General features: G+C 36.6%; 1 protein-coding gene across 2 annotated transcripts; it reads left to right on the top strand.

Annotated features, from left to right (window-relative positions):
* The first annotated feature begins 290 nt into the window (after positions 1 to 290).
* On the top strand, positions 291 to 11,870 carry LOC114147220 (uncharacterized). Of its 2 annotated transcripts, none has more exons than XM_028021823.1 (25): positions 291 to 384; positions 1,182 to 1,312; positions 2,315 to 2,479; positions 2,621 to 2,761; positions 3,380 to 3,531; positions 4,231 to 4,334; positions 4,439 to 4,628; positions 4,815 to 4,940; positions 5,820 to 5,963; positions 6,094 to 6,229; positions 6,509 to 6,659; positions 7,179 to 7,315; positions 7,482 to 7,593; positions 8,071 to 8,134; positions 8,247 to 8,450; positions 8,858 to 9,003; positions 9,387 to 9,505; positions 9,603 to 9,724; positions 9,805 to 9,902; positions 9,967 to 10,103; positions 10,311 to 10,435; positions 10,527 to 10,672; positions 10,804 to 10,906; positions 10,992 to 11,128; positions 11,279 to 11,870. In XM_028021823.1, exons 2-25 carry the CDS (start codon positions 1,183 to 1,185, stop codon positions 11,391 to 11,393), a joined length of 3,204 nt encoding a protein of 1,067 aa, XP_027877624.1. In that variant the 5' UTR covers positions 291 to 384; position 1,182; the 3' UTR covers positions 11,394 to 11,870. The 2 variants fall into 2 exon arrangements, with proteins under 2 accessions (XP_027877624.1, XP_027877623.1); XM_028021822.1 differs by lacking the exon at positions 291 to 384 and adding an exon at positions 396 to 525.
* The last annotated feature ends 887 nt before the right edge of the window (positions 11,871 to 12,757 follow it).

The following is a 12,757-nucleotide window of genomic DNA, read 5'->3' as shown; positions in this document are numbered from 1 at the left end:
CTGATCCCGAGGTTTCGGGGATAAGATAAAGAATCTTCACTTGTGTCACATTAGGAGAAAATCAGGGTGAGACTCCCACTCTGCATAAAAACACGAACACCTGCGGTCAAAGTACTTCCGTGTCTTACAGTCTGCCAAGTATTTTATTCTTAACTTCTTTCATGTTCGATTAAATGATTATTTTGATCAGACGATGCATACTCCCTTGAATTACTTTAAAAATATAATTTACTTTATCGGTATTTAATGATTTTCTGAGTGTGTTATCCCCAGTGTTTTCATACTTGAAGTTGATTATCCAATGAGCTCGATCCGTTTGTTTCTGATCTCGCCCCACCTTGGATAATCTCCTCTTTCTGGTGATCAGCTGCTGCCAGGCGGAGGGTAAGGCTGCACCCAGCAACTCTCGTTTCTTTGCAAGCAAATGACAAATTGTGCAAATTAAGCGTCTTATTGAACAGAAAAATAGGCACTTTTCTTACTCTGTCGTTGGCAGATTTGCAACGCCAGAGTGAGAGGCGAAAAGTAAGCAGATTGTCTGTTATTTTCATTATTTTCTTCCAGAGCGTTTTAATTTTAGAAAATGAGAAGTGTTTAGAAGTTTATGCTTATTTTTGTAGGTCTTAACCGAGTTGCAATGTGGATACAGAGCTACCCTGGACTGCTACTTTTTGGAAGCAATGCTAACACTTGGAGGAATTTGCCATGTCGACATTTGAACTATTTGAAAAGCTATATATACACCCGGTCTTACAGGAAATATTGGAGATGTTTAATTTGTTTCAGAAACTTAAAAACGTTTGCTATGTTTAATGTAGGCTAGGTCGGTTTGTGTTAGCCTTCGACCATACCAGCAAATTGAAAGCTAACCTGCCTTTTCGTTTCAGGGTTTATGTGAACGTTTTACTTCATTGTTTTTTGGGAACTATATATGAAGCAAAATTGTTAGTTGTTGCATACTTTCATAGGAGAATATCTAATATTTCTAAAGTTATACTGGCAATATTTTTAAAAATGAATATAGGTAAAGATGGACTGACTGACAGAAGTCTTAACTCTGCACAAGCGTTGTGCAAGTTTGACAAGACTGGGGATTCGAGATTTTTGAGAATCTTATCCCAGAATCAATGCTCTTTGTTTTTATACAGTAATAACTTGATATATTTTGCTTATTTCTTAAGGATGGATGCCATATTTAATTTGCTCCAGCAGTACAGACTGGAGTCCTACTACAACCAGTTTCTGCAAATGGGTGTGAAAGATGAACAAGACTTCGTTGATGGAGTGACTGATGAGGATTTACACAGCCTTGGTGAGGGTTCTGAATATGGCATCAATATGAACCATTTGCAAAGCAAGGTCGAAGTCTTGCATGTTTCTGGGTTGCGGTATGTTTTTCATGTGGAGTTGAAGATTATAAATTGCTCATGGCATTCAATTGAGTTTATTTCTGCAATGGTACTTCACACCAAAGGTAATTTCACAAGAAATGCAGGTTCAGTTCATATCCAAATTGTAGAAATTTTAAGTTCTGTCATTGCGATATTGGGTTTTATGTCCATAGTGCTTTGCAAAAATATTCACACCTCTTAAACATATAAAATTTTGTCCTGTTGAAAGAACAAACTTGAATCTGTTTTATTTTCATTCTATGTCATTGACCAAGGCAAAATATGTTAACACAGGATGGCTTTCTTCTTGCCATTCCATATTTAATTTATCTTTGGGATCAAGAAAGTATTTTTGAATTGAATTTTGAATAATTTTTAACAAATTGTCCTGTCTGAGCTGCAGATTGCCTTCTGATTAATGTTGTCCTTGCTCAGCTTCTCAGTTAAGCTGTGTCTTGATAGACTTGCAATTGTACAATATTTGACCAAATTTTTAGATTATGGATTGATGTGAGTTATAACTTTAAAACTCCTATAAAGAAATTCTCCCTGATGCATCAGTTGTGTTTGTTGGTCTTCATGATGTAGCCTGTTGACTTGTGTTCCTTAACAAACATCTTAGTCCTTACAGAGCAGTAACCACTGGGATTAAATCTCAAACAGGTAGACTCTTACTCATCGGAGACCTCTGAGGGCTGTTTGTCTGGACTTTATTTTATTTAGAGGAATTGTTTTAAAAACACAATTAAAAAAAAATTAAACAGTAATTTTTCTTGCATTTTACACGTAATAATCACTACTTTGTGGTTGTATATCACATAAGATAAATGATATTGAAGCATTATTTTTAACATGACAAATGTAAAGAAGGTAAAAAGGTTTTGCATTGTTTGCATGTTAATTTGTTCTCTTTTTTTTCTCAGGTTTAAGTCATGTGGAAAAGAATCGTTTTAACAACATGAGAACCTTTATTCAAAAACTAAGTGCTTCCCAGCGACGGGTCCAAACTGTGACACCACTGAAGACTTCAAACTCATTTAGTCTGTGGTACACATATCCTAAATGCCCCGAACGGAAACTGATTAAAGGTAGGAGAGAAATAGGACAACTTTGTCATTACTTTGAATGTTCTAAACTTAAAAACAGATATTAAACTAGTACAATTAGTTATGAAGAAAGCAAATACTAGCCCCTATATGAAATTTACACCACAAATGTGAATGTTGCAGATATGGACCCTGGACAAAACACTGTCGAAGATCTGATGATACGGATCTCTTACCTTGAAAAGGTTGCCAACACCCAAGGGGGGGTCTGCTTATATACCGTCGATGGGATGCCCCTGACAGATGATCCCTTCTTCAATACATGTGAGTTGATATAAACTCTTTTTATATAAAGACGGTTTTTGTATTAGAAGGCATTTTACCCGTTTACTAGAACATAAAACAAACCAACGTTGTTGCTAAAGATCGAGAAGAAGAAGAAACAGATTTGGGACACAGAACTACTGAACTTTGAAATACTAGTAAAAAAATATTCAAGAGAGCTTTGGTTAATTCCTTTGTTTCATTTTTTCCCATCAACAGTATTTGTGAACTAAGGCAGCACTTACTAACTTGCATGCTTATTTTTAAGACAACAGTTTTAAAAATGACATTTGACTACAGAGATTTGGGCTAAGATGGACAAAGATATACTTTTTGCAGAGCTTTCATTGTATGTATCTGTGACTACTATGTACAATATCACAGTCACATAATGCCAATGCTCTCAGCCTCCTGGCTGTTTATGTTGCTTTGGACTCTGAAGATCATGAGGCAAATAATATTTTGATTGAGCAATATAGCAGAGATGCATTTTTAAAAGTTAGCAAATGGAAAGTTACTGTCCACTTTCCTATTTTATGTTTGAATTGTAAATGTTCAGCACCTGTTTGATACAGAACCATGTTTAACAGTTTAACTATGAATTGGTTTATTTTTCAGGGTCTTTGAAAGAGAGACATATTCAAAATGGTGACACAGTCTATGCCATTTTCACTCCAAAGGAAAACCTAAGACAGGCTCCTCAAATGCCAAAGCAAAAGCCCTGTGAAGCGAATGGGACAGAAGTCATTCGATGCCACATCATGCTCAAGGTAGAGCTGATCCGTGGTGCTTACTGTAAGAGATGCGGCAGTGAGAATATTGCGGCCAATTTTCAGTCTTAAGTGTATGTCGGTAAAGGTTTTGTTTATTATTATGATTTCCCCAAAGGAACTATTATTAGTCTTTACCATCTTATATTTCAGCTGAGTGTAGCTAGTATTACTAAAATAGTCAGCATGTGCATTCCTAGATAATGTGGAACTTTGCTTTAGCTGAGATTTCTAAAAGGCTACCAACATTTGCAAGTCCACCATGGATTGAAATCTCAAGGGATTAAATCGAGTAGGTCTGTTCAGCCTTCCTGTTATCTGCTGAGTATTTAATTTTCTCACAACCTCAGTGAGCCGTAGGCATCCCATAAAATGTGTAAAATACAGAATTTTTGCTTTCTCTGGCATAATTTTTTTTTAGTACTGAAATTTTAAATCTTCTTCCTTCTAGAAGCACACTGGTAAAGTATGTTTTATTAATTAGAAATAAAAGATGAGTAAATTCATTGATCAGCGCCCTTATAACTAAAAATCAACTGTTTGCAGTAACAGTAAAGTTGTTAGATGCATCTATCCATTTAATTTAGAATATCTTGTAGATATGGCAGTATTAGTTTTCATTAGGAATGAAAATATGGAGAGCATTTTTTTAATTCTGGTTGATTTTTATTTTTTTTATTCTATTTTTCTGTTTTCAAGGGATATTTTGACGTTTGTGTGGACTTGGAAAGTGACACAATGGCAATCCTGAGACAAAAATTATCAGAGACAAGTGGCATCCCAGGACATGTCCTTCATCAGAAGTAAATCTACACAGTTATTTTTTGTTCCTACTGTACTGACCTCTTATTTTCACAGGTAGTCCTCAGCACCGTCACTTGTTTTTTGTTGTAATTTTTGTCCTCAGAGGGACATACTCCATCAGCGACACACTGAAGAAGTGTGGAATTTCGGAAGGCTCAACCGTTTTCTTCAGTTTGTCGTCTTTTTCTAAAGAAACTCCGTATGATGACATGTTCTACTTCAATGATGTTGTGCCTTCAGTGTCGCAAACTCTGATAGGAATCAGTGTATTCTTCTCATCTCTTTATGCTATTGTAAGTACTGTCCTGCTGGTGTCATTTATTCACCTAATGTTATTCAGACTAACGGTCAAAGAAGCTTCTTTTGTGGCCTGTTCACATAAATCCTTTTCTTTTTCTTTTTAATACTCTCTGAAAGTAGCTGTGGTTCTCAATTGTCTTAAGAGTTTTTCTAAAATATGTATTTCTATGTGCTTTCAGGCAGAGCATAGAGACGTACCCCGCAAAATATTGCTTGCCTACATAAGAAAACTGACTGGATGTAACCCCCTCGTCCAGAGCTTGCATCAGCTGTGCAGAAAAGAGAGAGTGACCAGAAACCAGAAGGCAAGTCATGGAAGGTGGCTTAATTCTGTCTTTGTAAATATTGAAGGTATTCATTTTGGTCTTATTTTTCTGCAGTTGTGCTTAGCACATACACATTCAAATTGTTGGATTCATGAGTATTTTTACACAATGAGCCAAAACTATGCGATTTCTCCTGGGCATTTGGAGCCTACATGAAGCCCCTATTAGGTCATCCTTTCAATTCATGATCTCCAAGTGTTTATCACATCTCTTGATTAGCCCTGACCCACCCTGGTAATAATATTGTAATAAAGCAATGAACCTGTAACCTCTATGGATTCTAAGGGGTATTTGCAATTGCAAAATGACAAAGTGCAAAGCAAGAGCAAGACAGCATCTGCCCAGCCTGCATATGCAGACAAAGTGGAGATATGTGATCTGCAGTGTCTGTCTGATGTTAGAACTGTTGATCAGCAGAATTTAGTGAAGATAACATGCTGACTGCAAAGTTGATCACAAATTTAGTTTAATCAAAAAATCCACGTCCACTATTAATATCACAAAGCACTGTTTTTGATTACCATAATCATTAGTTGAATTTATAAATGCCATGCCACTTGGTATCTGATATTGCAATTAACCCAAAGCAAACAAACATAAACACCGTAGACTTAAGTATTTAAGCATGATGAGAAAAGACGCATTTGTCATCACAAGGGGGTTTGTAGTTAGATTTTCTTTTTTGCTGTTCTTATGTGGTGACTTTTTAGTCACTTTTTGAGGTCATTAGAAAATATATATTTTTTATCTTAAAAAATATATATTTTTTATCTTATTAAGATTTTATCTTAATTCACTGTGTTTTGTACAGTATGTTGTAACAGTAACTATGACGATGTGCTAACTGATCCCCTGCAGATTGCCGTTGTTGAGAGCTTGTACATGCTCTTCAGAGAGCTTTTACCCAAGCAAGGATCACAGAGTGGGAAGAAAACTATTGAGGACCAGGATGTTTTTGAGAACTCCTTGTACTGCTGGGCACACCTCATCAACAAAGCAAAAGTAATGAAATTATTTTATTTTTTTATTTTTCAAATTGCCACCGTCCATGTCCGCGTATCTTCATTTTCTGTAAAGTTTTATATTAATTTTAGCCAGTGTCATTTATTAAAATTTTCTTCCACATCAACAGGACCAGACAACTGAGCATGAAGACTTTACTCCGATCAGCCTTGTGTCCGAAGACGGTAACCATTTCTGTGAGCCAGTCAGAGTTCCCGGAGTGCCAACTGTCTTTGAAAGAGTGGATGTTCTTGACAAAATCAAGGGTATTTTTTAAGCTTAAGCACTATAAATGGCTTATTTGATTACTCGTGGACAACATACATTCATGATTTCTCACTTTCTGCAGTTTTATTTTGAAACTTGTTAGGCTGTTCATTCAATTTTTAACTAGCTTCCAGAGTTTTATATTATGGTAATGTTCTAACAGTAGTGGTGTTAATGCCTACTAAGTTGAACCCATAACCAGTACCATCTCTTCTATGTGTGGTGTTCTTGGTTTAGTTTGGTATTGTACACATTTCGGATTGTGCCCTTTACATTAGATGGCATTAAAATTCCAAATTGCACCGAAGAGCCGTTGCGAGAATGTTCCCTCCAGAGAGCTGCTGATGTGGAGAAGATACTTCTCAGCATCCCTCGCTCTGCCCGGTCATATCCTCTCTGGATTCATCACGACAAGGTGTCTGGTCACAAGTATGTATCCTCAAACTAATATTTGAATAATGCTTGTGTTGTTTAAGAAGAATTGTTAATCTTGAACTGAAGTGTGTGTTAGATTTTTTACGATAGGGTTACTTCCATAGTGTGCCTAAAACTTGACATGCATCTCCTCTTTCAAAGACTTCAACATTTAAAACATATTTCATAGATCTTCAAAATATGTTAAACAAGTACAGAAAAGCCACCACTTTTGAAAACCTTGAAAGACTCCAAAATAGGAAAGCTCATTTTTAAGAACGTTTATTGAATAGTTTGGTCTCTTGGAGCAAAATACAAAGGGTCAAGATTTGTTTTAGGTAAGACATGAAATACAGCGCCACCTTGTGGTGAAATTTTACCTTGCTAACCAACCACCATAAAAACACCCACATTGAATAGATCCCTCAAAAGGTTTTTATTACAAAAAGTTAATTAGTGATTAGAAAGGTTTACAACAAACAAAAGCTTTGAAATATACTAGTTTACTAATCTCTGCAGCATTCTGTTTTTTAGCTTTCAGGTTAATGTTGAGTGGACCTTTGGAAGTATGGTGGAAGGACTAAAAGCTTTCACTTGTCTCAATGTGACTCCACCTCTGCAGCTGAAGGATCTGGGATCAACTCGGAGTTCCCTCGTTATGCTGAGCGAAGGTTGATCATAATATGAACATGCAGTTGTTTCAGTCCAACATCCATGATTTTAAAAATGACAAAATATCCACTCTACATTTGCCTTTATCTCTGGTGTGCTGAGTTTTTTATCTTTAAAGAACTATTTTTCAATAAGGTTATTTGCTCTTTTCCTCCTTTTAACCAGACAACCTTGGGGTTTATCTCTATAAGGCCAAAGGATCCCCTGATATGATCAATGTACATGACTGCCTGGATGGAAAAGTAAAACTAGTGGATCTGAATATTTTGGCTGCCAAGTAAGTACATAATATGATACAATATACAGTACAGACCAAAAGTTTGGACACACCTTTTAATTCAACGAGTTTCCTTTATTTTCATGACTATTGACATTGTAGATTCACACTGAAGGCATCAAAACTATGAATAACACATGTGGAAATATGCACTAAACAAAAAAGTGTAAAACAACTGAAAATACCCCTTATATTCTAGTTTCTTCAAAGTAGCAACCTTTTGCTGTGATTACTGCTTTGCACACACTCTGCATTTTCTTGATGAGCTTCATGAGGTAGTCACCTGAAATGGTTTTCACTGCATAGGTGTGCCCTGTCAGGTTAATAAGTGGGATTTCTTGCCTTATAAATAGTCATGAAAATAAAGAAAACCCATTTTAATTAGAAGGTGTGTCCAAACGTTTGGTCTGTACTGTATGCGTATGCCATAAGAAGAGTACAAAATAAAATCAAGTTTTTGGTTTTTATGTGATGTAGGACTGGTGCCCACAGAGACGATGAAACATTTGTCACTACCAGATCTCCAAAAGAAGCAATACTGGTAATATGTGAAAATACTTGTATTTTTATTTTTCTAATCCTAAAATAACTCAGAATAAAGTAGCATTAGTTGTCCAGACATAAATTAATTAATGTTGACTTGTATTCATCAGATACTGATGGATACCAGTTCCTCCATGGAAGAAGAGTGCTATGAAAATGCAAAAATAAAGAAAATCAATGCTGTGAAAGAGCTTTTTGACAACTTCGCTACCAGGAGCATGGCCTATGATTTCCATCATGTCATTGGTCTTGTGAAGTTTGATTCCTTTGTGAAGACCCTCCATACATTTACTGAAAATCTGGAAAAGTTCAAGGTACGCACTTTGTTGCAGTAAAAAAGATGATCTTTAAATGTGTTATTATAATTTTACATTTTAAAAGCCATAGTTGGTCTAAGACAATTTATTTCAGTTTCTTAAATCAATGCAGAGACGATTTCGGAGGTGAAATGTATGTTTACACCTTTAAGTTATTCCCCAGATGAGTACTGCCTGATAACTTGGGGCTGCAGAGACATCCACGTGCATACTATTCTTACATTCATGCATTTTTGTTTTTATAAGAACACATGCACACTACATTGAGTAGACTTTAACTGAAAAAAGGTTGCTTCTAGAAAACTGCATTTAAAAATTAGGGATGACTTAAATCGGTGTTTAATCCCTGCAACAGCTGCTACATAACAGGACTTGGTTTTTATCATGCTCTTCCACATTCGTAGGAACATTTGCGTGACTTGAAGGCAAATGGATGTACTCTCCTGTACGATGCGCTACGGCGAGGAGCTCGTGAGCTTGAAAAAGTCAAGGAGAGATTCCCAGATTGTAGACTTCGCATCATATGCCTTACCGATGGAAACGACTCTGGGTAAAATTTCCTTCTGCTTCACTTTACATTTTAATCACTTCTTCTGTTGATTAGGAAAATCTTATATTAAGCTTGAAGAATTTAACATTGTCTTTCCTTGTGTATAATCAGTTTGCGCAAGGTGTACGCACATCCTTAACCCTTCTGCAGTGTTAAGAAATGGGGTTGTTTGAATTCCACAAGCTCTTTACTCTGTGTGGGGTCATGATGATGTGCAATTTTACAAGTTTTTCTTTTTTTTTCTGTTGTCACTGCTGCCCGACCGTGACATTTGCCACCCTCCTCCTTAGAGTCGAGCTGAAATTTGAGTTTAACTGGGCCTAACAAGTAGGTTGTCCTCCATTTGTCTGTTTAGGTGCAAAAAATGTTGTTGTTTTTTTTAGTTCCCAGACAGAGCCTGTAGCTGTGACAGTGAAACTGCTCAAATCTGACATCACTGTTGATTCGATCCTCCTGGGAAATGTGGAGAACAACATGCTGCATGGGATCAGCAATGCAACAGGTTTATTTTTATTGAGTCTACTTACCAGTTTTTTCACAGCAGCTAAACAATGTTTTGAAGCTTTTCTTTATTTGCTCTAATTTCTTTATATCTCTAGGTGGTTGTTGTTTCAAGCCTCAGACAACCAAAGATGGCCTAAAGCTTTTAGAAATTGAGACAGTTCTGTCCTTGGAGCAAAGGAAACCCAAGAAAAAACTTGATGCATCTTCCATCTCTAAGGTCTGTCATGACTGTCTGCATTTAGTTAAGATGAATGAAACACTATGGCTTTATGACGTATTTATTTTCATTCCTTCTAGTCTGGATTAATGGGCCTCTTTGCTGCTCATGGGTATGATGAATACCCAGAGACATTCCTGCCAAGTCAGATAAATGACAGAGTGACCCTGACTGAAAGGTAGCAGACATCATCACTTTTCTGTGAATAAATGGACAATTCCAGCCCTTTTTTTCTTAATCAGTACCCTCAAAAAGAAGATTTGTGAGTCAAAGGCTGGACGATTCATGGAAAAGGAAAAACGGATCCTGGAGGAACTCAGAAGTCTGCACTGTGACCCGCATCCCTTCTTTAGAGTCTTTCCATCAGAGTCTGATTTCAGTAAGTTGATTTTTTTTTTTTCCCCTGTTGCAATTTTTACAGGTTAACTCTTTAAAAGTGACCAATAATTGTGCCATAAATGAAACAGTAATTTGTAAAAACTAGATGGTAAATCTATAAACCATATAACAGATTATTATGAATAAAGAATTTCTCTATTTAAAAAATATTTTTATGACATCTGTGCTAAGAGTCTCATCTTTTCAGCATTCTGGAGGATTCTCATGCAGGGCCCTCCTGACACACCATACCAGTCGGGCGTGTTTGAGCTGTACTGTCAGTTTGGATCCGACTACCCAGTGAAACCTCCAGTCCTTCGTTTTGTCACAAACGTATCCTGACACTTTGTGGAAACATTAAATATTTCTTGCCAAGTATATGTAACTTCATTGTATGTAGTTAGAATTCTTAACATCATGACAGGTGTACCACTGCAACGTTAACAGTGTGGGCCGGATCTGCCACAACATATTCGACCGAAACTACAATGCACACCTCACAATGAAAGACATTTTTGATGCTGTGTATGGGCTGCTCATCATTCCTGAGCCAGATGATCCCCTGGATAGGTGAGGAATATTTTAGTATTTCACATGGTCGTTTATCTGAATATAAAATCCACATGCTTCAACTTCTGCTTCTCCAAAAGGCCTATAAATATAAAAATTTATTGATACATTAAATTATTATTTTTTTTAAGCATTTTGGCTGAGGAATTCTTGACAAGCCGTGAGATGTACGAACAAGAAGCCAAGAGGCACACGGAGGAACATGCAGGGAAGTCTCTGGATGATATGGAAAAGGTGGATCAATGGGCATATTTACAGTATTGGTGGTGTAATAGTCCATGGATAAATTTAACATTTATGTATCTTTTTTTTCCTGAAGAAACTGGTGGATTCTGTGCCACAGTTTGTTCCCCAACACCTGCTCTGTCCTCTGACCAAAAAGATGTTTGTTGATCCTGTGAAAACAGTTTATGGCACTGTGTATGAACGCAAAGCCATCGAGGAGCATCTCAAACAGTAAGCTTCTGCATCTGTTTTTGTTAACTGAAATTTGAAGCTGCTGCGTTATTACTAACCAGGATGCGAAATGTGAAATTATGAGACATTTTTGTTTGAGCTGCGTCTTTAAAAGGATGCTCTAATCATGACGCTGTCCCTCTCGTTCAGACACAAACATGATCCACTGGCTGGCCCAGGACATGAGCTTGAAATGAGTGACCTAATGTCAGACTGGAACATGAAGAAAATGGTGATGGATTTCAGATCTCAACAAATTCAGTGAATCTTCTTGGGAACATCTCTTTTTTTTTTTTTTTTTTTTTGTCAAATAACCACAGTGACTTTAAGATGACATTGGTTAGAAAATAGCTTGGATGCATGCTTTTTTTTTTTTTTTATTATCATGCTTTATTATTACATGTTTAACTTAGTTCTTATGTGTGTTATTAATCTGTTACTAATCAAGTTAGCATGTGATTTTTTTGTATAGTATTTTAAATTCTACTTGATATTTTGTTAAAGACAAATTGTGTTTATTAATCAAGTATTTGCTTGTCCTTTCACATTCTTACAGTTTGTACATTGTAGTTAAAAAAACTAAGGCTTGGAATTGTTTTTGTTTTTTTTTATTCATCAGCATTTTCCCTTTTGGATGTTTTCATTTATTTACAGCATTATTCAAGGCCTTTTGGGGAAACAGAAGTTGAAGCAGCATGTGTTTTGTCTGGATTCTGAATAAAGCAACTGGTTGAATTTATAACTAGGGCTGCACAGTGGTAGCATTGTTGCCTTGCAGCAAGAAGGTCCTTGCTTCGATTCCCTGCCCAGGGTCTTTCTGCATGGATTTTGCATGTTCTCCCTGTGCATGCGTGGATTCTCTCCGGGTTCTCCGGCTTCCTCCCACAGTCCAAAAACATGACTGTCAGGTTAATTGGTCTCTCTAAATTCTTCCTAGGTGTGAGTGTGTGTGTGAATGGTTGTTTGTCCTGTGTGTCTCTGTTGCCCTGCGACAGACTGGCGACCTGTCCAGGGTGAACCCCGCCTCTCGCCCGGAACGTCAGTTGGAGATAGGCGCCAGCACCTCCGGACCCCACTAGGGACAAGGGTGTAAGAAAATGGATGGATGGATATTTATAACTAACTCTTGTCTTAAGAGCTTACATGAGATTAGACTTTGTGTGTCTTGAGGGTTTATATAAAATTAAAGTGTGTGTATGGCCTTATTTTATAGAGTGACAGCCATTTTTCAAATACTATGTTGTGACTGTTTTACATAGCTTTTTGGAGTTATTCATACATCAGTCAAGTATCTTGAAATGACAATCAAGTTGGACTCTTATGGCGTCACAATGTTAAATAAACATCGAATCTTTATTGTACTATTTAATAAAATTAAGTAATTTTGAAAATTGAATTTAACATAATCTTAAGACTTAAAAGTATCATTGGGTTTGACTGAAGAGCCAATCACCGCTGTACACTCGGATCAGTCTGCATTACGTCATTTTAGCTACCGGAAGTGAATGAATCTCTTTTTTGTCTAAGTAAATGTTAATTTAAAAGTATGTTACAACGACATATACCTGGTCTTCACTTAACTCCACACACTCATTCAGTGCTTTTGTTTACAAGGCCAGTGGTATGATT

This window comes from Xiphophorus couchianus, chromosome 6 (assembly GCF_001444195.1).
Source record: "Xiphophorus couchianus chromosome 6, X_couchianus-1.0, whole genome shotgun sequence".
NCBI classification, from domain to species: domain Eukaryota; kingdom Metazoa; phylum Chordata; class Actinopteri; order Cyprinodontiformes; family Poeciliidae; genus Xiphophorus; species Xiphophorus couchianus.
The sequence above is the reverse complement of the archived record's forward strand: the minus strand, read 5'-3'. Positions and strand labels throughout refer to the sequence as shown.